General features: G+C 39.9%; 1 protein-coding gene across 1 annotated transcript in view; it reads right to left on the minus strand.

The window, feature by feature from the left end:
• The window catches only part of LOC127426641 (formin-2-like), a 100490-nt gene extending 80242 nt beyond the window's left edge, over positions 1-20248 (minus strand). Inside the window, exons 1-3 of the mRNA XM_051673574.1 lie at positions 18142-20248; positions 8365-8528; positions 1178-1316 (exon numbers count right to left, since the gene is read on the minus strand). Coding sequence (XP_051529534.1) covers positions 1178-1316; positions 8365-8528; positions 18142-20050 — 2212 coding nt within the window. The 5' untranslated portion in view covers positions 20051-20248. The remainder of the gene's footprint in view (positions 1-1177; positions 1317-8364; positions 8529-18141) is intronic.
• Positions 20249-23751: the final 3503 nt, after the last annotated feature.

Below are 23751 nucleotides of genomic sequence, written 5' to 3' on the forward strand. Positions count from 1 at the left end.
GAAACTGTAATATCTATAAAGTCTTGGAGTCATCACTGTGTAGTTTGATTATATATGATTGTAAATTGTGTATAAAAATAAACAGTTAAATAGTAATTGTATTTAGACCCCCAGTGAGCAAGCTGAAGGCGACTGTGGCAAGGAACACACAAGTTCACATAGATGCATTGTCCTTTATTAGTTGGCTGATGAAGGCTTTTGTTGGCAATTAACTGATAGTCTGTGTATTCCATTATAAGAGTGTAGTCCATCAATAGACAAAGGTGATGCAGGCCGAGATCAATGAGGAGCATCGCAATTCAACTGGCTTATTGGGCATATAAGTGTCTATTCTCCAACTACAAACTCATCAGACATGTTTAGTAAGTTCAGTTCTCTGGTTTGTGTGCAGCTGTTTTGAGATCTGTTTTTAGATAAACAAAACGCGTTTTCTCTTGAACACCCCATGAGCGGGTGGCTGCGTGAATTGTTTCTCTTGTGCAGTCACATTGCACAGAGAGGTCAACGGTTTCAGTTAATAATACATTAGATTTCGGCTGTTTCTATCAAACCTCATCGTATGCTTTCATAACAATCATGAGTCTCATGAATAATTTATTAGACTTCTGAATTATACTTTTGTGTTCTTTTGAAGCTTGAAGAAGTGGTCATCATAAACTGCCATTGTATGACATCACTGAGCACAAAATGTTTTCACAATTTCTCCGTTTGTGTTCAGAAAAATAAAGAAAGTCATATAGAGTTATAACAACACAGGGGTGAGTAAACAATGACTGAATTTACATTTTTGGGTGAACTAACCCTTTAAAACACCATCATACGTAGTAGTGCTGATTAGCACTAAATATTAAAAAGTTTGCTAGATTTACGCTGCTAAATAAGGTGGAAACGCATCATCACGTCTGTGAAAAGGTCCAAAATTAACATTAAAAATAGGGTAAACTATTTATGCCATCCATTCTATTTTATAAAACTATTTATTTATCAGATCTAATAGTTCTCTCTCTAAAGAACATGGAATGGGACACCAATTTGCAACCTTATTAAATGCCAATTTATCCTGAGAAAGAGTAATAATAAAAAAAACTAGATTAGAAGATATCATACAGTATAAGTATTGGTAGTCTTTAGTATGTTGTGTTTTGTCATTAGAGTAAATGTGTGCATGTGTTCATACCAGCCTCTGTGTATTTGGGTTCGGGTCGCTCCTCTGCTCCTGGTCTGGTCGGGGGCCACAGGTTCTTCAGGTGTCCAGGTAAACGCTCCAGTGACTGAGGCGGCTGACTCACTGGGGCCCATGTGTACAGCTGATCTTGCTGAAGACAGACAGACAATTCAAACATGCATATTAGGATAAGAGAGAGAGCCAAGACAGATTTAAACAATAAGTTATGCGTGAGTCACAGCTAAAGTAGAGACTGGATTATTCAATCACAAAAACAACATTTTTTAAACGTCCCTGACTGATTTATTATTTGTCATCACATTTTTGAAGACAGATAAACAAATGATGAAAGTTGAAATATTAATTGCCATGGATGAATATTTTCAAAGTAATCCATGAATTTCAAAAAGGGTGTCAAAATTAGAATTATAGCCTATGATTCTGGAGCAAAACTATAGGTCAAAACAATTTCCTTATAAAGGTGTCAGCATCATGATTTTATTTCTACACAGAGATAAATAGATCTATTACTAAAATCAATTGACTTCAACAGCTCGTTGCATTATACGGCAATCGTGTAAATGGTGTATGGAAACTGGGGGAAATTCTCATTTATTTTTCCAAAAAGTTGGAGTGCCTATAACTCCAGAAGTATTAACCCTTGTGCGACCTTCGGGACATTTTTGTCTTTTTCATTTTAGTTTTTTCATTCATTTTGCCTGTGTTAATACCAACGGCATACATTTTGCCAGAGGTGTGTATTTTTGGGGGAATTTTGATATTTCAACCTCAGTTCCTATAACACATCTATAATACACTGTGTACACAAAATAGTTACACTCAGGACCTTCAGGACAAAAATGTCCCCATTGAAACACATTAAAACTGCAATATTTGATCCCAGTGCCATTAAAGCATAAAATCATGAATTCTATGATATTATGCTTTCATTCCAGAGCCCTGGCTTCAACATTTACATTTGTAATATTTTCCACCAGATGGCGCCATTTTTCTCATGTTTAGACTATGGAGCAAATACATGCTTTTCCCCTATTTTCCGTATTATAGAGCACTGCAGGCCAACTGAATAAATGATGCAGCTAAAATTGTGTGTGTGTAAAAACAGTGGCATTATATAAAACTGGCATTTAAAGGGTTAAAATCCTGAAAATGAATGAATATTTGGTAGTTATGATCAGGTCTGATGTTGGTTAAAAAATTAACTCATTGAAAGTGGAAAATAATATTAATATATCATATTATTATGGCAGTTTTTTGACGTGGACATTTTTGTCCTCGAATGACCTCTGAGTAACTTTTTATTAATAGACGCACAAGGGTTAAATATACCTACATTTTCAAAACCCTATATGGTTAAATCCCAGAAATATGGGTCTCTTAATGTGGCTCCATGCAAATTTATATGTACAGATGTTTCACATCATAGCTGTTATTATATTGTGTATTTTAACACGACTGGAACACGACTGGAACATCCAGAACTAGAGCAATCAGTTACATAAAATGAAATGGGACATTCACTGAAAAAAAAAAAAAAGGAATTTTAGTATTTGTCTCATTTTTTCCATTAAAAAAAATCTATACATCCTCAAAACAAGAAAAACATTACTCAGGAAGCAGATAATTATTTTTTATTATTTTTTTTTGTTATTTTTTTCTCACCCCATTGGCAAATAGTTTTTTTTCTTAGCATAAACGTTACTACATTTTGTTAGATTTATCTGAAAATAAGCCTTTATATGTCATTTTGTTTCTCATGTAAATGTATCTTGTTTCAAGTATATTTACATATTTTTACTGGAAAACAAGATTCTTTTTTTGGCAGTATTATGAGTGCTATAATAATCTTCTGTTGTGTGTGAATTCTACAGTGGCCTGAAATGAACTCATGAAATAAATCTATAGAGGTCACATCAAGATGTTCTTTTTTGGGGGAGGGATCAGGGGGACAACCCTTCCACCCACAGCTGCAACGTCACAGAAAATGATGCACATCCGCTGCAACACAAGCACTGTGATGATCTGACGTTAAACTTCACACGCAAATCAAACCGTAAACAGGCATTCCACAGCTCTCGATGTTTCCTTTGGAAACATCACAAATTAATCCATGTGCAACATATTCAGAATAGGAAATTTCCCTGCGGCAACTTCAAACAGTTCTTAGAGCATGTTAGCACTCAAAACTTCATCAGGGAACGAGTTCTGACTATGAGTTATGATGCATTTATTCAGCAGAGCCAGATCAGATGATTTAATACGTATGAGGTGAAGAAATGTGTCGCCTCTCATTTAACCTCTGTTAAATCATCGCTCAGATCTCTAAATACACACAAATAAACAACGATCTCCAGCAGTGCTGACTGACACCGGACGTGCAGACAACACCTGGACGAGATGTAATCGACTGGGGTGAAAAATCGGGTCGACTGGGGTGAAAATGAAGCATACATGTATAATGATTATGATTTATATGTTGCCTTTAACGACTCCTGGAAAGTTCCTAATTATGAGTTCGTAAGAAACAATTTTTTATCAAAAATAAAAAGTGTGTCAGGCATTTAGTGACAAAAACAAGACTACTTTTTTGCATTATTGCAACAAAACGAAGAGCAAATTATGTAAACATGGAACAAATACCTGTGGATAAGAATGGATAAACAATTTACACATTCTTTCTGTTCGTTTAGCGAATAAGGACCTAGGCGAGTAAAAGAGGTTTTATTTGCACATTTTTCCCTTCTTGTGCATCCACAGAAAATGTGTCATTTTATCAGTGTTTTTGTAGTATACATGCATACAGTTTTTTGTAGACTTAAACAGTTGGTACATTTTTAAACAATGTCCAACAATAGAGAGTGCTTCCAGGGTTGAGTATACACTTAAGGTGCTCTATGGTCAAGGGTTCAGAATAGTCCAAAAACAAAAGGCTGGATAACAATGGCATTCTTAAAAATTAATAAGAGTGCCATGGTGGGGGCCTGGGTATCTCAGTGAGCATTGACACGGACTACCACCCCTGAAGTCACGAGTTCGAATCCAGGGCGTGCTGAGTGACTCCAGCCAGGTCTCCTAAGCAACCAAATTGGCCCGGTTGCTAGGGAGGGTAGAGTCACATGGGGTAACCTCCTCGTGGTCACTATAATGTGGTTCTCGCTCTCGGTGGGGTGTGTGGCGAGTTGAGCGTGGATGACGTGGAGAATAGCGCGAAGCCTCCACAAGCGCTACGTCTCCGTGGTAACGCGCTCAACAAGTCACGTGATAAGATGCGCGGATTGACGGTCTCAGACGTGGAGGCAACTGAGATTCGTCCTCCGCCACCCGGATTGAGGCGAGTCACTACGCCACCACGAGGACTTAGAGCGCATTGGGAATTGGGTGCCTGATGGACACACCTCCAATTTTAAAAGACTGTGACTGAAAACATTTTTGACTGATATATTGGGCAGGCCAATTATTTATGGCTGCATTGATATTATTGCACTGGCCGATAACCGTGCCCACTTAGCCAATTAACAAAAGTATAGATGTTCTGTTTTCAATATTACTTCAAAATTGAGTGAATTAGGTAAATTGAGCAAAATATAGTTAAACAAATGTTATTTCAGCTATTTGGTGCAATCATTAAAAAGTATTTTATATATAAATTATATACGTTATACATGAAAATATGGATGTTTCTTCAATTTCGGGCACTTTTTAGTACCAGGGGTTGATTTTTTTTATTAAAAACAGATTTAAACTTTTCTTTTTGTTTTATGAAGGTCTCATTAAAACTGAATTGGAAACTTTTTACCTGGCATTCATCATTTATTTTTGTTACATTTCAAATGTCTTTTAGTTTTAGTCTTGTCCCAGACTCTCAACAACTGCAACCAAACACTTCTGATAACTGGAGATCAGTCTTTCACAACGCTGTGGGGGAATTTTGGCCCACTCTTCTTTGCAGAACTGCTTTAGTTCAGACACATTGAAGGGTTTTCGAGCATGAACTGCCCGTTGAAGGTCCTGCCACAGCATCTCAATCGGGTTCAAGTCAGGACTTTGACTAGGCCACTCCAAAACTTTAATTTAGCTTCTTTTGAGCCATTCAGAGGTGGACTTACTCCTATGCACTGGATCATTGTCTTACTGCATAATCCAGATGTGCTTGAGCTTCATCTCACGGACTGATGACCGGACATTCTCCTTTAGGATTTTCTGGTAGAGAGCCGAATTCATGTTTCCCCTCAATTACTGCAAGTCGCCCTGAAGCAATAAAGCATCCCCACATCATCACACTACCACCACCATGCTTGACCGTAGATATGATGTTCTTTTTGTGGAATTCTGTGTTTGATTTACGCCAGATGTAACGGGACCCCTGTCTTCCAAACAGTTCCACTTTCGACTCAGTCCACAGAACATTCTCCCAAAAGCTTTGAGGATCATCAAGGTGTGTTTTGGCAAAATTCAGACGAGCCTTAATGTTCTTCGGGGTTAGCAGTGGAACGCCATTCTTCCATGGATGGCATTTTTGCCCAGTGTCTTTCTGATAGTGGAGTCATGAACATTGACCTTTATTGATACGAGAGAGGCCTGCAGTTCCTTGGATGTTGTTCTTGGCTTTTTGTGACTTCCTGGATGAGTCGTCGCTGTGCTCTTGGAGGAATTTTGGAAGGTCGGCCACTTCTGGGAAGGTTCACTACTGTGCCAACTTTTCTCCATTTGGAGATAATGGCTCTCACTGTGGTTCTTTGGAGTCCCAGAGCCTTTGAAATAGCTTTGTAACTCTTCCCAGACTGATGTATTTCAATCACTTTTTTCCTCATTTCTGGGATTTCTTTCGACCTTGGCATAGTGTGCTACACAGTGAGACCTTTTAGTCAACTTCATGCTGCTGAAAAAGTTCTATTTAGGTGTTGATTTGATTGAACAGGGATGACAGTAATCAGGTCTGGGTGTGTTTAGTCCAGATGAACCCCATTATGAATGCAATGCACCATGATTTTGTAACTAAGGGTGCAAATACTTTTTCACACAGGCCCAGTTGGTATTGGATAACTCTTTTGCTTCAATAAATAACATTATCATTTAAAAACTGTATTTTGTGTTTACTCAGATTGCCTTTGTTTTATGTTAGATTTTGTTAGAATTTTTTAAACAATTTAGTATGAGATCCACAAAAACAGAAGAAATCAGGATTGTATTTAAGATACATAAAATGTGAGATATGAAATGAGCCTCAACAAGACAAAGGAGTCGGTCATTTCATTTGAAAAGGTCATTTCCATCAGCGTCATTTCCAGCACAGAATTCTATTAAACTAAAAAGAATTTGAGATGTGCTGGAAATGAATTTATGACTTGAATGACATAAATCTCCTGTGATGCATCAACACACACTGATGGACATTGTTAGTAGACTAATTAAATCAACTAGTGAAAGTGAGAAAAATGTTTTAAGAAGACTTTAGTTTCATGAAATCCATAATGCTAAAAGTATGCACATGTTATGCATTCTGAGATGCTATTCTGCTCACTACAATTGTACAGAGTGGTTATCTGAGTTACCATAGCCTTTGTCAGCTTGAACCAGTCTGGCCATTCTACCTTGACCCCTCTCATCAACAAGGCGTTTCGTCCACAGAACTGCCGCTCATTGTTATTTTTTGGCACCTTTCTGAGTAAACTCTAAAGCAGTGGTTCCCAAACTGGGTGCCCTGGGGTGCCATCAGGAGTGGCTAGGGGTGCTGTGAAATTTCTGCTCAGTTTAATATTTTAATAGCCACCAGTTAAAAGTACCGGCAGTACCGAGTACTGACCAGGGGTGGACTGGGAAGAGAAATCGGCAGGGGATTTTACATAGAAACTGGCCCAAAAGTTGAACGTTGGGGTCGCTGTCCTTTTCTGCATATCGCTGCCCATTCCGCGGCCGGCCCACCAGCCTGTCCGGTTCTCCCGATGGCCAGTCTGCCCCTGATCGGCCCCAAAGTGTGTCGGCCCACTGGGAAAATGCCCGGTATGCCTGATTACCAATCCAGCCCTGGTACTGACTCAATTCTATACCCCTGCGCTGTTTGTGTACAGCCGGATGCTTTTAAACGTTCACATGCCTATGTGTGTGTGCTCTCTATAGAGTGTTCGTTTCTCATGGTGAATGCAGCTGTGCATGAACATTTCAATGCGCTTCTTGACATGACATGCATGTAAACAGATGTTTATGCATTACGGGAGTGTTAACAGACGGGACAAAAATCTGCGCCATCTAGATGCAATATTAAATGTAAGCCGTTAGTTTATTACGTGATGTAGACAGGACAAAAATCTTATCAAAATGTACGATCTGTGCAATGTGTAATTGCAGACGTGCTGCAGCTGTTATAAGCCTATCGTTAATATTACTCAATATTGACAAGAAAAAGAGAAAAGTGTTCATGCAGAGTAAATTCTAGAAATTCTAGATGTGTGAAAATCCCAGGATATCAGCAGTTACAGAAATACTCAAACCAGCCCATCTGGCCCCAACAATCATGCCACGCTCAAACACTGAATTCAAATTATTCCCCATTCTAATGGTTGATGTGAACATTAACTGAAGCTCCTGACCCGTATCTGCATGATTGTATGCACTGCTGCCAAACGACTGGTTGATTAGATAATCATATGAATTAGTAGCTGTATCTAATAAAGTGGCCGCTGAGTGTATATATTTATGCATAGTCAAAAAAGTTAGTTTCATACACCGTTGAAGGCCCCTGGTCGCTATAGGCTTTCATCTTTGTATGGTAAAGAGCAGCGTGAACAAACATAGAGGGTAAATGACAATCTTAATTTTTTTGCTGAACTATTCCTTTAAGAAATGTTACTGTTTTTATTCAGCGTGTGAATGTTGCTGCAGTATCACAGCCGCTAAAAAGCCAGCCAGTATCTGTCAGCAGATGGCACTGTGTGTGTGTGTGTGTGTGTGCGCGCTTTCTGCTTTTTGGGAATGAAAAGATGACTGAGCTATTTCTGGTGTTCACCCTGTAAGAGCGAATCACAAACAAAGAGCAGATCACATGATGCTAACCTCAGCCAATAAAGGTGATGACAACTTGATTCAGAATAAAGGAGACCAAATCCACCCCACAGTATCTCGGTATGAGGTCATTATTACTGAAAATATAAACAGTGAATGTGAAGTGAAAGTGGGCTCACATCAAATTTTGGTGCGATGTGTCCGCTGCTGTCGTACGTCTCTCTGAAACAGTCACTAAATGGAAGCAGAAGACCCATCGCCAGAATCCTGGAGCATAGCTGCTCCGCTTCCTCTGGCTCTCCTGAATCCTGCTTCTGGAAAAACCTGTCCAAAAGAGTCCGACCTGAAGAGAGACAGGGCAATGAAGTTGATGAAGAGCTCATTGTGCAAAATGTATTTTGTGATCATTTTCAAAAATCATTATGATTCAGATTGATTCGCTAATGAACTTTCAGTGACTGTCTGATGCATATCACACACAAAAGTGGCAAGAGCTGCTGTAGTTTCGATCACATTGGTTGACTATGATATTTCCAGGAGTAAGAGCACACAGATTTATTTCAGTCCGCCCAGGAAACAAAGTGTAAAATGTACCAGGTTGATATTATAGGCACTTTAGGAAGAACTAGGCACTGGATTTGACAAAAGTTTGCCAGGTTAGTGGCATCAAATCTTCTTAAAGATATTCAGAGAGACACACAGTAGCAGGTAAACTAGATTTCCACGAGCAGTACTGTACTGTATATGTAATATACATGTATATTAATAAGTAGGTGTACGGGTGCACCTAAACGTTTCCCTAAACGTGCTCAGCACAAATAAGCAAACAGAACCATACTTGGAGCACATCTGTTACTCTGAGCACGAGAGGGAGTTGTGGATCACAGAACACCTCTATAAAAAAAATAAAAAAAAACTGTATTAATGCAATACAGTTGAAGTCAGAAGTTTACATACACTTTAGCCAAATACATTTAAACTCAGTTTTTCACCAGTCCTGATATTTAATCGTAGAAAACATTCCCTGTCTTAGGTCAGTTAGGATCACTACTTTAAAGAATGTGAAATTTCAGAATAATAATAGAGAAAGATTTATTTAGGTCAGAAGTTTACATACACTTTTAGTATTTTGTATTGCCTTTAAATTGTTTAACTTGGGTCAAATGTTTTGGGTATCCTTCCACAAGCTTGCTGGAATTTTGTCCCATTCCTCCAAACAGAACTGTTGTAACCGAGTCAGGTTTGTAGGCCTCCTTGCTCGCACACGCTTTTTCAGTTCTGCCCACAAATCTTCTATCGGACTGAGGTCATAGCTTTGTGATGGACACTCCAATACCTTGACTTTGTCCTTAAGCCATCTTACCACAACTTTGGAGGTATGCTTGGGGTCATCGTCCATTTGGAAGACCCATTTGCGACTGAGCTTTAACTTCCTAGCTGATGTCTTGAGATGTTGCTTCAATATATTCACATCATTTTCCTTCCTCATGATGCCATCTATTTTGTGAAGTGCACCAGTCCCTCCTGCAGCAAAGCACCCCCACAACATGATGCTGCCACCCCCATGCTTCACGGTTGGGATGGTGTTCTTCGGCTTGCAAGCCTCACCCTTTTTCCTCCAAACATAACGATGGTCATTATGGCCAAACAGTTAAAATTTTGTTTCAACAGACTAGGGGAAATTAAAAGTAAGATCTTTGTCCCCCAGGTTTTGGAGCAGTGGCTTCTTCCTTGCTGAGCAGCCTTTCAGGTTATGTCAATATAGGACTCATTTTGCTGTGGATATAGATACTCGTCTACCTGTTTCCTCCAGCATCTTCACAAGGTCCTTTGCTGTTGTTCTGGGATTGATTTGCACTTTTCGCACCAAACTACGTTCATCTCTAGGAGACAGAATGCGTCTCCTTCCTGAGCGGTATGATGGCTGTGTGGTCCATGGTGTTTATACTTGTGTACTATTGTTTGTACAGATAAACGTGGTACCTTCAGGTGTTTGGAAATTGCTCCCAAGGATGAACCAGACTTGTGGAGGTCCACAAATTTTTTTCTGAGGTCTTGGCTGATTTCTTTTGATTTACCCATGAATGTCAAGCAAAGAGGCACTGAGTTTGAAGGTAGGTCTTAAAATACATCCACAGGTACACCTCCAATTTAGTACACCTCCTATCAGAAGCTAACTGCCTAAAGGCTTGACATCATTTTCTGGAATTTTCCAAGCTGCTTAAAGGCACAGTTATCTTAGTGTATGTAAACTTCTGACCCACTGGAATTGTGATATAGTCAATTAAAAGTGAAACAATCTGTCTGTAAACAATTGTTGGAAAAATAACTCGTGTCATACACAAAGATGTCCAAAACGACTTGCCAAAACTATAGTTTGCTAATGTGAAATCTGTGGAGTGGTTAAATTAGTTTTAATGACTTCAACCTAAGTGTATGTAAACGTCTGACTTCAACTGTATATCACAATACAGACAGGACACAGCAACGCAAATAAACTTTTAACAGGGTTCATACACATTTTAACTAGTAAATTTCCATGACTTTTTCATGAATTTCCAAACTATTTTGCAGCGTTTTCAAATGTCAGCCCCACTAGGGCTGTCAATTTAATGTGTTAATTCGTGCAATTAATTATATATAATAATGCGTTAAACAAATTAATGCAATTAATCATGTCCCCAGACCGTAAGGAATATTTCTACCATCTGAGCAATTCAAGCTTGAAGTACCACCTGTTTTCAGCAGGGAGCAGTAAGTATATGTAGAACACACCACACTCGGGCTGCTTGATACTTGCAACATCACAAGATGAGAATGTGTTCATGCTTTCACAAACACAGCTTGATGGAGCGCAATTCAGAATGCAGGGATCTCAAGAAGTGTTTTTCTAGGTTTCAAAACACATTTAATATGACACTGTGACAGGAAAAAAAAAAAAGCTGTCTTTATGGTGCAACGCAACCAAAGCACCGTTAAAGAGTTCATCTGACCCATATGTACATTGATGCATCCTTAGAAAAGCCCTTATAAAAATAAAAAAATAAATATCTTCTGACAGCCTTCTTGACTAATTAAATTGCAAAATGGATTGCTGTGGATTGTAGGCCAATGATAGGGTTATGTTCAATAATATGGAAATAGGGGGGTCTGGGTAGCTCAGCGAGTATCGACTACCACACCTGAAGTCACGAGTTCGAATCCAGGGTGTGTTGAGTGACTCCAGCCAGGTCTCCTAAGCAACCAAATTGGCCCGGTAGCTAGGGAGGGTAGAGTCACATGGGGTAACCTCCTCGTGGTTGTGATTAGTGGTTCTCGCTCTCAATGGGGCGTGTGGTAAGTTATATGTGGATTGTGGAGAGTAGCATGAGTCTCCACATGCTGTGAGTCTCCGCGGTGTCATGCACAACAAGTCATGTGATAAGATGCACGGATTGACGGTCTCAGAAGTGGAGGCAACTGAGATTCGTCCTCCGCCACCCGGATTGAGGTGCGTAACCGCGCCACCACGAGGACCTACTAAGCAGTGGGAATTGGGCATTCCAAATTGGGAGAAAAGGGGATAAAAAAAAAAAAATGTAATTAATTCCATCAAAATAAAACTAGGAGATAAGAATGGAGAAAAGCAGATACCGTGAGACTGTAAAATCTTAATCCCTCCCCCCAAATTTGAGTATTCTACATACTGACCTGTTTCATGTGATGTCACTGTACCGCGCCGGCATGTTTGTGACCAAGTTTCAAATATCTTCAATGTGCTACGCTAAATAAAGTCATAATTGTAAAACTGAAATAAATAAAAAGCACTATAATGTAAATATATAGCAAATAATGTTTATATATTTATGTTAGTCAAACACCACATCATAAGATTATGAAGGACAGACTTTGTTCACACTGCCAGACCACAATGTAAACATACTGTATGAGTCAAGTACACCAATACGGCTCGATCGCTTTGTGTATCCTTGAGTTAAAAGCAGCTCTTACGGCATCACAGACGTTTTGTAATATTGTAACTAAATAAAAGCAGAAAACACCACAAACATTTTAAGTTCTGAATGAGAGATGTTTACATTGATGTAGCAGTGGGCGTGTACTCGCCGGTCACTCATCAGAATCGCTACTGTGAGGAGACGAATCGTGGATAAAATATTTAAATGTCCACGAAGGTCAAATTTGGCAACATTTGTGCTGTCTTCATACCTGTAAATACCTTTCCTGCTAACATTTCCTGTCACTAGCTTGCATAGCACTAAGAGAGTTTCATTCGAGTTATTCTGACACGTTACATTTTGTTGGGTTTACTTAATTCAACTACTTGAAGTATTTAAGTTGAAATTACATGGTAATTTTAATTTAAGAAAATTAATTTCAAACATGTGGAACTATTGTCTATGATTGAATCAAGTTCAGCCATCGAGTTGTTTTTTGGAGTGCAGCGCTCACGCATACAAACACACACACAATTTAATTTCCTCTGCTGTGAATGAGTCACACTGCTGCAATGCAACAATTCTCTCTCTCTCTCTCTACACACACACACACACACACGCATGCATCTCCACTTCCTCTAAACCAGAAAGTCTATTTTTCTCCATATGTCTACAACACAGCTCTGTGTGGACCAGGAATCAAACAAATTTAAATATGACATCATTACATGAAGTCACATGAGACAGTGTCATGTGACACATTTACATTTATTCATTTGGCAGACGCGATTTACAAAAGAGGAAGACATAAGCGATGTGGTGAGTTGTGTGTGGATGCCGCGGAGAATAGCGTGAAGCCTCCACATGCTACGTCTCCGTGGTAACGTGCTCAACAAGCCACATGATAAGATGCGTGGATTGATGGCCTCAGACGCGGCGGCAACTGAGATACGTCCTCCGCCACCCGGATTGAGGCGAGTCACTACGCCACCATGAGGACCTACTAAGTAGTGGGAATTGGGCATTCCAAATTGGGGAGAAAAATAAAAATAAAATGAAGTGTGCCAAAAAAATCCCAGAGAATCAATGAGACAATAGATATGAGAGAGGTGCATCATGGGAGCTGTAGTTCTGCTCTGCACTTTGAGATTCTCTTGTTTGTGCATCTGTTTATCTCTGTGCTCAGGCACATATGAACACACCAGATGACTTCAGATAAAACACAGCGGAGAAACAAAATTACATGCCAATTTACTTTCACTCAGCTGTCTTATAAAGAGGGAGGAGTTACCGGACTGACAAGCGTTTACAGAGATCTGACACAATGTGTTTGACTACGTCAACTAATAGTAGACAGAGAACACTATGTGTGCGCGTACGTGCGCGTTTAAGAGGACACACTAGAAGCAGTAAGATGGCATCTAATATCAGCAGGGTTGGAATCTAGAACCAGTTCTCAATAAGAACTGCATCAATAAAAATAATACTGGGACTGAATGATTTTTGATATCCGGTTCCTTTGCTAATAAGCTGGCATAAATGACAGAGTCATGTGATCACCTCTAGCATCTATCCTGCTGCTGTTTGGCATCGATCCGTCAGTGCATCAGTGATCTCAGGTCAATACAGTTTAAATTGTTCTTAAAGGGATTTAAGCCATCATCTCCGAGGTACTGCAGCTGATCTGATTGGCTGAGAGAGTCAGTGATGACACTAATGGACACGAGTCCTTAGGGCCTGATCAGCCCGATGCCATCTGCTGAAGTGTGTGTGTGTGTGTGTGACAGGAAGAGTGGGAGAAAGAATGGATACAGATCTTCCTAGAGAGGAAGACGAGAGAATAGTTCTTGACATCATCATCATTCCAGCTACAAGAACAGGAAGCCTTTAGTTAGTGGGTCATTGACAAATAAGGTTGTCTGAGGTGATATAAACGAGAAATCTTTGCTGACGATATCAAATTAAGCAATAACTTGAATATCGCAATGATTTTAATTAGCCTTTAATTGGCATTTTCATAATTTCACAAACATTTCTGGGCTGCACAATTAATCAAAATAATTCAAATGGATAGAGTGCTGTCCCCCATCCTAATTTCTTCTGTTTTTGTGGATCTCATACTAAATTGTTCAAATTCAAACAATCTGGCAATCTGAGTAAACACAAAATACACTTTTTAAATGATAATGTTATTTATTGAAGCAAAAGAGTTATCCAATACCAACTGGGCCTGTGTGAAAAAGTATTTGCACCCTTAGTTACAAAATCATGGTGCATTGCATTCATAATGGGGTTCATCTGGACTAAACACACCCAGACCTGATTACTGTCATCCCTGTTCAATCAAATCAACCCCTAAATAGAACTTTTTCAGCAGCATGAAGTTGACTAAAAGGTCTCACTGTGTAGCACACTATGCCAAGGTCGAAAGAAATCCCAGAAATGAGGAAAAAGGTGATTGAAATACATCAGTCTGGGAAGGATTACAAAGCCATTTCAAAGGCTCTGGGACTCCAAAGATCCACAGTGAGAGCCATTATCTCCAAATGGAGAAAACTTGACACAGTAGTGAACCTTCCCAGAAGTGGCCGACCTTTCAAAATTCCTCCAAGAGCACAGCGACGACTCATCCAGGAAGTCACAAAAAGCCAAGAACAACATCCAAGGAACTGCAGGCCTCTCTCGCATCAATAAAGGTCAATGTTCATGACTCCACTATCAGAAAGACACTGGGCAAAAATGCCATCCATGGAAGAATGGCGTTCCACTGCTAACCCCGAAGAACATTAAGGCTCGTCTGACACACCTTGATCATTCTTAAAGCTTTTGGGAGAATGTTCTGTGGACTGATGAGTCGAAAGTGGAACTGTTTGGAAGACAGGGGTCCCGTTACATCTGGCGTAAATCAGAATTCAGAACACACAGAATTCCACAAAAAGAACATCATACCTACGGTCAGGCATGGTGGTGGTAGTGTGATGGTGTGGGGATGCTTTGCTGCTTCAGGGCGACTTGCAATAATTGAGGGGAAACATGAATTCGGCTCTCTACCAGAAAAGCCTAAAGGAGAACGTCCGGTCATCAGTCCGTGAGTTGAAGCTCAAGCACATCTGGATTATGCAGCAAGACAATGATCCAAAGCATAGGAGTAAGTCCACCTCTGAATGACTCAAAAGAAGCTAAATTAAAGTTTGAGTGGCTTAGTCAAAGTCCTGACTTGAACCCGATTGAGATGCTGTGGCAGGACCTTCAACGGGCAGTTCATGCTCGAAAACCCTCCAATGTGGCAGTTCTGCAAAGAAGAGTGGGCCAAAATTCCCCCACAGTGTTGTGAAAGTCTGATCTCCAGTTATCGGAAGCGTTTGAAGGTTGTGGCACAACCAGCTATTAAGTTTAAGGGGGCAGTTAGTTTTCCACATGGGTGATATAGGTGTTGGATAACTTTTTTGCTTCAATTAAAAAAATACATATATTTGAAAACTGTATTTTGTGTTGCCTTTGTTTTATGTTATATCTCGTCTGAAGATCTAAAACAATTTAGAATGAAAAACAAAAAAAGAAGAAATCAGGATGGGGCAAATACTTTTTCACAGCACTTTATATGGTCATATGAAATGATTAAAACGGCAAAAGGCTGTGATTAAAGAAAGATAATCTTGGTCTTTGTGCGCTTCTGAACAAATGCGTGACATCTGTGCACACACGGGGATCATGAGCTTGTGTTTTTAGAACAGTTCACATTAATTTTTAAATATAAGTACTGCATGTTCAAGCATTTGCGCAATTACTACAAGTTATAATTCAAATCTACAAAGGCGGCACACTATAACTGAAAAGATGAAAGCATTTTACAAGATGCAGAACAATGTAAACCACAAACCGCAATTTCAGTGTCAAAATAAAAGCTCCAGGTTTATTTCACAAACAGAACATATATATATATTACTTTTAGATAAAACAAATCTAATGGCTTTTTGGATGAAATGATGGTTCATCATTAAAAAAAAAAATTTTTTACTTGAGCCATTTCAGAGCAAATACATAATTATCAAGATGTATAAAACAAAAATATCGTCAATAGGCTAAAAAGTATCGGTATAATTTTTGTAGCCACAACGGCCAGCCCTAGTTACACCACAAGACATTTTTTACTTTAAGTTTCAGAATTTAGAAATCGAAAACCTGTTCGCCATTCAATAAATGTTGAAATAAATATTTTGTGTGAAATGCATAATAACTAATTAAATCTGGACAAAAAACATGTCATTGAACTCATCATGTAATTGTTTTTTTGAGCATCTCGCATCAGCACAAACGATGTTAATAATCATCTAGGGGGGTCTGGGTATCTCAGCGAGTATTGACGCTGACTATCACACCTGGAGTCGCGAGTTTGAATCCAGGGCGTGCTGAGTGACTCCAGCCAGGTCTCCTAAGCAACCAAATTGGCCCGGTTGCTAGGGAGGGTAGAGTCACATGGGGTAACCTCCTTGTGGTTGCTATAATGTGGTTCTCGCTCTCAGTGAAGCCTCCACACGCACTACGGCTCCGCGGTAACGTGCTCAACAATATGTGCGGATTGACGGTCTCAGAAGCGAAGGCAACTGAGATTCGTCCTCTGCCACCCAGATTGAGGCGAGTCACTACGCCACCACGAGGACTTGGAGCGCATTGGGAATTGGGCATTCCAAATTGGGAAGAAAATCAAAAACAAAAATAATAATAATAATAATAATAATCTGTAGTCACACAAAAGACTTCTTTAGGACAGAATTCTTTAAAGTTCAGGTGGATGTAACAGCAAGGAGGAGAGCTCCAGAATCCAAAACTGTTCATCAGTCTCTGACATCAAGAGCTCTGCCAACAACACAGACTGTCTCTGACAGAATATATTCACTCTGCAGTCCAAACACAAATGAACAGACAAACAAGAAAACAGGCCTTTCTTTCACTCGCTCACCAGTTTATTCTATTTAGACTCTTGCTGTCTGTTTCAGTCCAAAAATCTCTCACTGAACTCAGAAACTACAGACAACACTGTTTTAACAGTCTTGCAGATCCAGTGCGGTTCAACTGCGCTCTGTGTTGTTTTTCACATGTTTATTTTCACTAGAATTCCCCTCAGTGCTTAGACACATGACAACAGCTCACTGACATCCCATAACGCCTCTATACAGGACCGACTCAGGCTGAACATATGGTTTATTACTGACATTTACAGCTGCACGATTATGTCAAATATTGCTATATGATAACATTTAGAATCTCACTTTGCTGCTACTTATAAATCAAGGCTAAAAGAACAAAAGCATAAAATCACCATGAAACAGCAGCTCTCATATTCCAAAAGTTGTCCAAAAACTACCAAATAAATCAAAAGAGGTGCCTTTTGTCTCCAGACCAAGTCACGTTTTACTAATGCTTTACTAGCAATAAAAAGAGAGTGACTCTTTAAGGGTGTTCACCCTTGCGCCCACTTTAATAGAAATAAATATTTTCTATAATACAAATGTTAGTATTATTAATAGTACTTGTGTATTATATTGTAGATAAACATTTTATTATATAATAGAAATAATTTTCAAACTCACTGGCCCTTTATTTTTTATTTAGAATGGAAACTTTGGAGATTCTTTTTTGGAATCCAATCAACTTGAACATTATATAATTAGATTATAATCGATTTAGCAATACCTAATATTAATATAAACAACTTTACAATTTAAATGCATTAGTATGTTGAAATTAGCATTGACCAACATTAATAAGTGCTGCAGAAGTACTGTTAATTATTTGTTCAGGTTAACTAAATTAGTTAATGGGTTTTAAAAACATTTCAACATTTTTACTGAAAAACTAGACAAAAATACTAGTTAAGATTTTTTTTTTTTTGCAGTGTTCTAATTGAGTTTGTGTTCCCACTGAGTTATCAATCAGATTAACTGGCTGCATGTAAACACGGTATTAATCAAACTGTTGAGCTGTTTTAGCATGTTACAAGCTCATGATTTCAGTACTCACCTGTGAAAACTTCCTGGAAGCAGCAGGTCGAGGCCTGACCCACAGACGCCTTCTGTGTTGGACTGACCGTCCTGAGTGTGCCCTCTGAGCCACCGTACTCCAGGTAATCAGCAGAGCCAGCTGTTTTGGGTGACAGGGAGCGCAGTTCCTCCGTCCAGTCCGCCGATCGACTGATGGGACCCGTGATGCTGTATGATCGCTGCCGCTTTACTCGTCTTCTCTCAGCCCTTGCGACTGTCGCCGGGGAGTCGTGGCCTCGCCGTGTGAACAGTGGGCTACGGGATGGCGAGGGCATGGGCGAGCACAAGGGTGAGCTGAGTTGGCGTGTGGTGGTTTTGATGTAGGACGTGCTGATAGGGGGGTACGGCTTCACGGAGTTGCCGCCGTTTGTGGTTGATGACGTCAGCGCCGACTTTAACAACCGTGTTGCAAGAGGACTTTCTTGCTGCGAGAAAGTCACGCAACTCTTCCGCCGTTGGACGGTGAGCACATAGTCCTCGTTCTCGGGTTGTTCGGAGGTAATTTCAACAGCGCTGAGACACTCCAGAGAGCCTGCGGATAACGTGTACGTGCTCGGTCCATCTCTAGGCGACTCGTCCATGGGATTTTCATTTTCTTCCTCTTGGACGGCTTCCACAGCGCTTTCAAATGAAGCTGTGAGGTCTGGGAAGCTGGTGGTGCTGGTCGTCTTGGCAACGGGGCTTGTGGGAAAGGGGGGCTCTCTCGCCGCCTCTGGCTCTTTTGTGATGGTTGCCACAGTGATGGAGGCACAAAGGGCCACATCTGAGCTGCGAGACTCTCTATTGACAGCCCTATCCTCTTCTGTGGGCTGCGGGGAGAGACGCATGCTTCTAACATTTCCGTTTTGTCGTTTGCTAAGTGCTTCCAGCACAGTGAAGGTCTCAGAGTCCGGGGTGGGGGTGCTTTTAGCATCACTAAAACCGGTTTGTTTACAGTCCTTCTCCCAGGACAGCTCGGCGCCACCGAGAATCACGCTCTGCTTTAGACGGATGGCTTGCTGAATATCAGCCAACAGATCCTCTTGTTCTGCAGCCGAGTGGAAGCTGTACATATCCATGTCCGATCCGGAGCTCGTCACTTTCTTCTCTTCCTCCGGGCCGCCAGTCACATCCAGCACGGTCTGCCTGCTGTTGGCCACCAGTCGAGGCCTCTCATATTCTGCGTCCGACTGGCCGAGCTCATCTCCGGACAGATCCGGCGTTTTATTGCACAGAGACGGAACACTGTCAAGTTCATCGTGCTGGGAGTCTAATGCATCCTCTTTAGAGCTGCCCAGAAATCCTTTCACCTTCCCGAGGCTCTTACGTTTCCGTATGTGAGGAAAGACAGATTTGGAGTCCGATTTGTTTTTCTTCTTCCCACCCTCCCCACCCTTACCTTGTTTACCGTGGGATTTCTTCCCGTGAAATCCTTTCTTTGTGCCATCATTCTCCCGGAGAGCTCCGCACTCCTCAGCTGCACCTCCTCCTGCATCCCCCCCAGTGGAGCGCTTGAGCTTTCCGTCTTGATTTCCCATTATGAGGAGCTCTCTCAAGCCATGGCCGCTCCCGAGCCTGCTTTTACGTCTGCGCAAGCGCCTGGTCGCCCCCAACGATGTGCTCTCGCTGTCAGATGATGATGTGAGCAATGGAACAGAGGAGGTGGTGACGAAAGAGAGATACAGGAGCTCGCTGTCGCTCTCCAGCTCATCATGGAGTCTGCAGAGCGTGCCGGGGTGGGAGGGGGAGCGGCCTCGAGGGAGCTGTGCAGTGCCGTCTGCATGTAGCCCCTCCCTCTGCGTGTGCTGCGGGTGGGGGAGGCAGTACTGCTTTCGTCTGCCCAGACTCAACGCGCCCAACAGCCTCTGCCTGAAGCCTGGTACCTCCAGCATCTGCACGGGCTGCATCATCAAACACACACTGTGCAGACACGATCGCACACGCACCAGCTACAAGCAGAATGGAGGGAAAAAAAAACAGCTGTTAGAAAATAATACATTTACACTGCAGAAAAAAAAAAGTCATTCTTAATGAGCATCTTTGTCTTGTTTTCTAGTAAACATCTAAAACCAGAAAAAGAAAAAAAATAATCAGAAGAACTGAACACATTGCAGATATATTTAGGCTTGTTTTCTAAGAAAGCATCTTTGTTTTGTCCACAGGCAGATTATTATTATTTTTTTCACACAGTAAAATGCTTAAAATAAGACAAAATTCACTCATCACTTATAGATATTTTCTAGTAAAAATATCTAAACACCCAGATAATTTCACCTGAGATTTTGCACAAGATATATTGTTTATAGCTTGTTTTCAGAGAATGCATCTTTGTTTTGTGCTAGCGGCACATTTCTTTTTTTTTTTTTTTTTTAGTTTTTTTTGATAAACACAAAACAAAGAAACAAATGCTTAAAACAAGACAATACACTTATATTCAAGACATCTGAAAACATCTTTTAATATCATACACCGTTTTCTTTATTAGGAACTGTAAATTCATCATAAGGATGTTTAGATATTTACTGGAAAACAAAGACACTTAAGAATATTATTTCTTGCAGTAGTAGTGAGATTTATGTTTAAAGTGGAAAAATATTCCAATAGAATAAGACAATAGACTTATATGAATAAAACAAACCTAACGTCCCGTGCAACATAAACAAACAAACCTAACGTCCCGTGCAACAAACAAACAAACCTAACGTCCCGTGCAACATAAACAAACAAACCTAACGTCCCGTGCAACAAACAAACAAACCTAACGTCCCGTGCAACAAACAAACAAACCTAACGTCCCGTGCAACAAACAAACAAACCTAACGTCCCGTGCAACAAACAAACAAACCTAACGTCCCGTGCAACAAACAAACAAACCTAACGTCCCGTGCAACAAACAAACAAACCTAACGTCCCGTGCAACAAACAAACAAACCTAACGTCCCGTGCAACAAACAAACAAACCTAACGTCCCGTGCAACAAACAAACAAACCTAACGTCCCGTGCAACAAACAAACAAACCTAACGTCCCGTGCAACATATAAACAAACCTAACGTCCCGTGCAACATATAAACAAACCTAACGTCCCGTGCAACATATAAACAAACCTAACGTCCCGTGCAACATATAAACAAACCTAACGTCCCGTGCAACATATAAACAAACCTAACGTCCCGTGCAACATATAAACAAACCTAACGTCCCGTGCAACATATAAACAAACCTAACGTCCCGTGCAACATATAAACAAACCTAACGTCCCGTGCAACATAAACAAACCTAACGTCCCGTGCAACATAAACAAATCTAACGTCCCGTGCAACAAACAAATCTAACGTCCCGTGCAACATAAACAAATCTAACGTCCCGTGCAACATAAACAAACAAATCTTACATCCCGTGCAACATAAACAAATCTTACATCCCGTGCAACATAAACAAACAAATCTTACATCCCGTGCAACATAAACAAACAAATCTTACATCCCGTGCAACATAAACAAACAAATCTTACATCCCGTGCAACATAAACAAACAAATCTAACGTCTCGTGCAACATAAACAAACAAACCTAACGTCTCGTGCAACATATAAACAAACAAATCTAACGTCCCGTGCAACATATAAACAAACAAACCTAACATCCCGTGCAACATATAAACAAACCTAACATCCCGTGCAACATATAAACAAACCTAACGTCCCGTGCAACATATAAACAAACCTAACGTCCCGTGCAACAAACAAACCTAACGTCCCGTGCAACAAACAAACCTAACGTCCCGTGCAACAAACAAACCTAACGTCCCGTGCAACAAACAAACCTAACGTCCCGTGCAACAAACAAACCTAACATCTCGTGCAATATAAAGAAACAAATCTAACATCCCGTGCAATACAAACAAATCTAACATCCCGTGCAATACAAACAAATCTAACATCCCGTGCAATACAAACAAATCTAACATCCCGTGCAATACAAACAAATCTAACATCCCGTGCAATATAAACAAACAAATCTAACATCCCGTGCAATATAAACAAACAAATCTAACATCCCGTGCAATATAAACAAACAAATCTAACATCCCGTGCAATATAAACAAACAAACCTAACATCTCGTGCAATATAAACAAATCTAACATCCCGTGCAATATAAACAAACAAATCTAACATCCCGTGCAATATAAACAAACAAATCTAACATCCCGTGCAATATAAACAAACAAATCTAACATCCCGTGCAATATAAACAAACAAATCTAACATCTCGTGCAATATAAACAAATCTAACATCCCGTGCAATATAAACAAACAAACCTAACATCTCGTGCAATATAAACAAATCTAACATCTCGTGCAATACTGCTTTTAAAGTCATTTCAACACGGTCATTCTTTACACAGTGGAAAAAAAATAGCTGTCAGAAAATAAATACATTTAAGCTACAAATCAAAATTATTAGTCTTTTTCCCAAATATATGAATGCAGCTTGAATATAAATGTATTTTATCTCGTCTCACTGGCAGATTTTTAACATTTTTCTCAACTGTTTATGCAAAACATCTTGAAAAAAACTGAGCATTTTTTTTTTTTTTTTTTAAGATATTTGCTCAAAACAAACCTTAAATATCTTAAACAGTTTTGCTTAATGTATCATGCTTTTAGGATGTTTAGATATTTTCTACTGGAAAACAAGACAAAGACACTCATTAATGCCGCCCTCAATCTGATAAGCTGAACATGTGTGGAAATATGTGCGGCTGCATGCTCCAATGTAACATGCTAACAACACGGAGGCCGATATAAAAGCCGGTAATATTTCCAGTAAGATTGTACAGTGTGATTGTAGGTAGACTTAAACAATAACTGTGTTCTGTGTAAGTTGTGTAAGTCATGAAGCACTAAGCTACATTTTCTGAGACAATAACGTGTGTGTTAGAACATATGTGACAATTATGGGCGCTTCATATCAAATCATATAATGGATAGACTATAAATGGGAGAATCATCCACATCTCCTTTTACCATGATGATTCAGATAGATCGCTAATTATTGCTTTGTTCTGATGTGTTTCAAGTGTACTGCATTTATAGTCAGCATTTAGGAAGTGAAGCAATCATTTTGACAAACAGCGATATAATTTCATTTTGCTGCTCTGCACAGCGTGTACCGTTAGAGGGCGCCGCGTGCTCACAGCACTGACTGATGTCATTATTTTAAACTGAGCTTTTTGTTTCTTACGTTTTCAAATACACTGAATTGTTTCTGATATCTGGACTCTATCTGCAGGTGTTTATGGTTATACATACAAATTGATTGATATACTAAAAATACTTTCTAGATAAACTTAAATTCGATTTTAATTTATTTCTTTTACGCTGTTGACAACTTTGTGTGTTGCACTTTTCATGTGCATGTTACTTTTTTCTATAATGAAAAACGTAGATTTTTCTAAGGTTGGCTTGCATTCTTAGGGGCCGTTTACACAACGTTTTCAACTAAAAACGGAAAAATTTATGCTTTTGAAAACGGGTTTCAAAGTGCAAGTTTTTGAAAACAATGCCGTTATCGTCTCCATGTAAACATACAAAAACATTGTGAAAACGA

The sequence above is a fragment of the Myxocyprinus asiaticus genome, chromosome 36, assembly GCF_019703515.2.
Source record: "Myxocyprinus asiaticus isolate MX2 ecotype Aquarium Trade chromosome 36, UBuf_Myxa_2, whole genome shotgun sequence".
Taxonomy (NCBI): Eukaryota; Metazoa; Chordata; class Actinopteri; order Cypriniformes; family Catostomidae; genus Myxocyprinus; species Myxocyprinus asiaticus.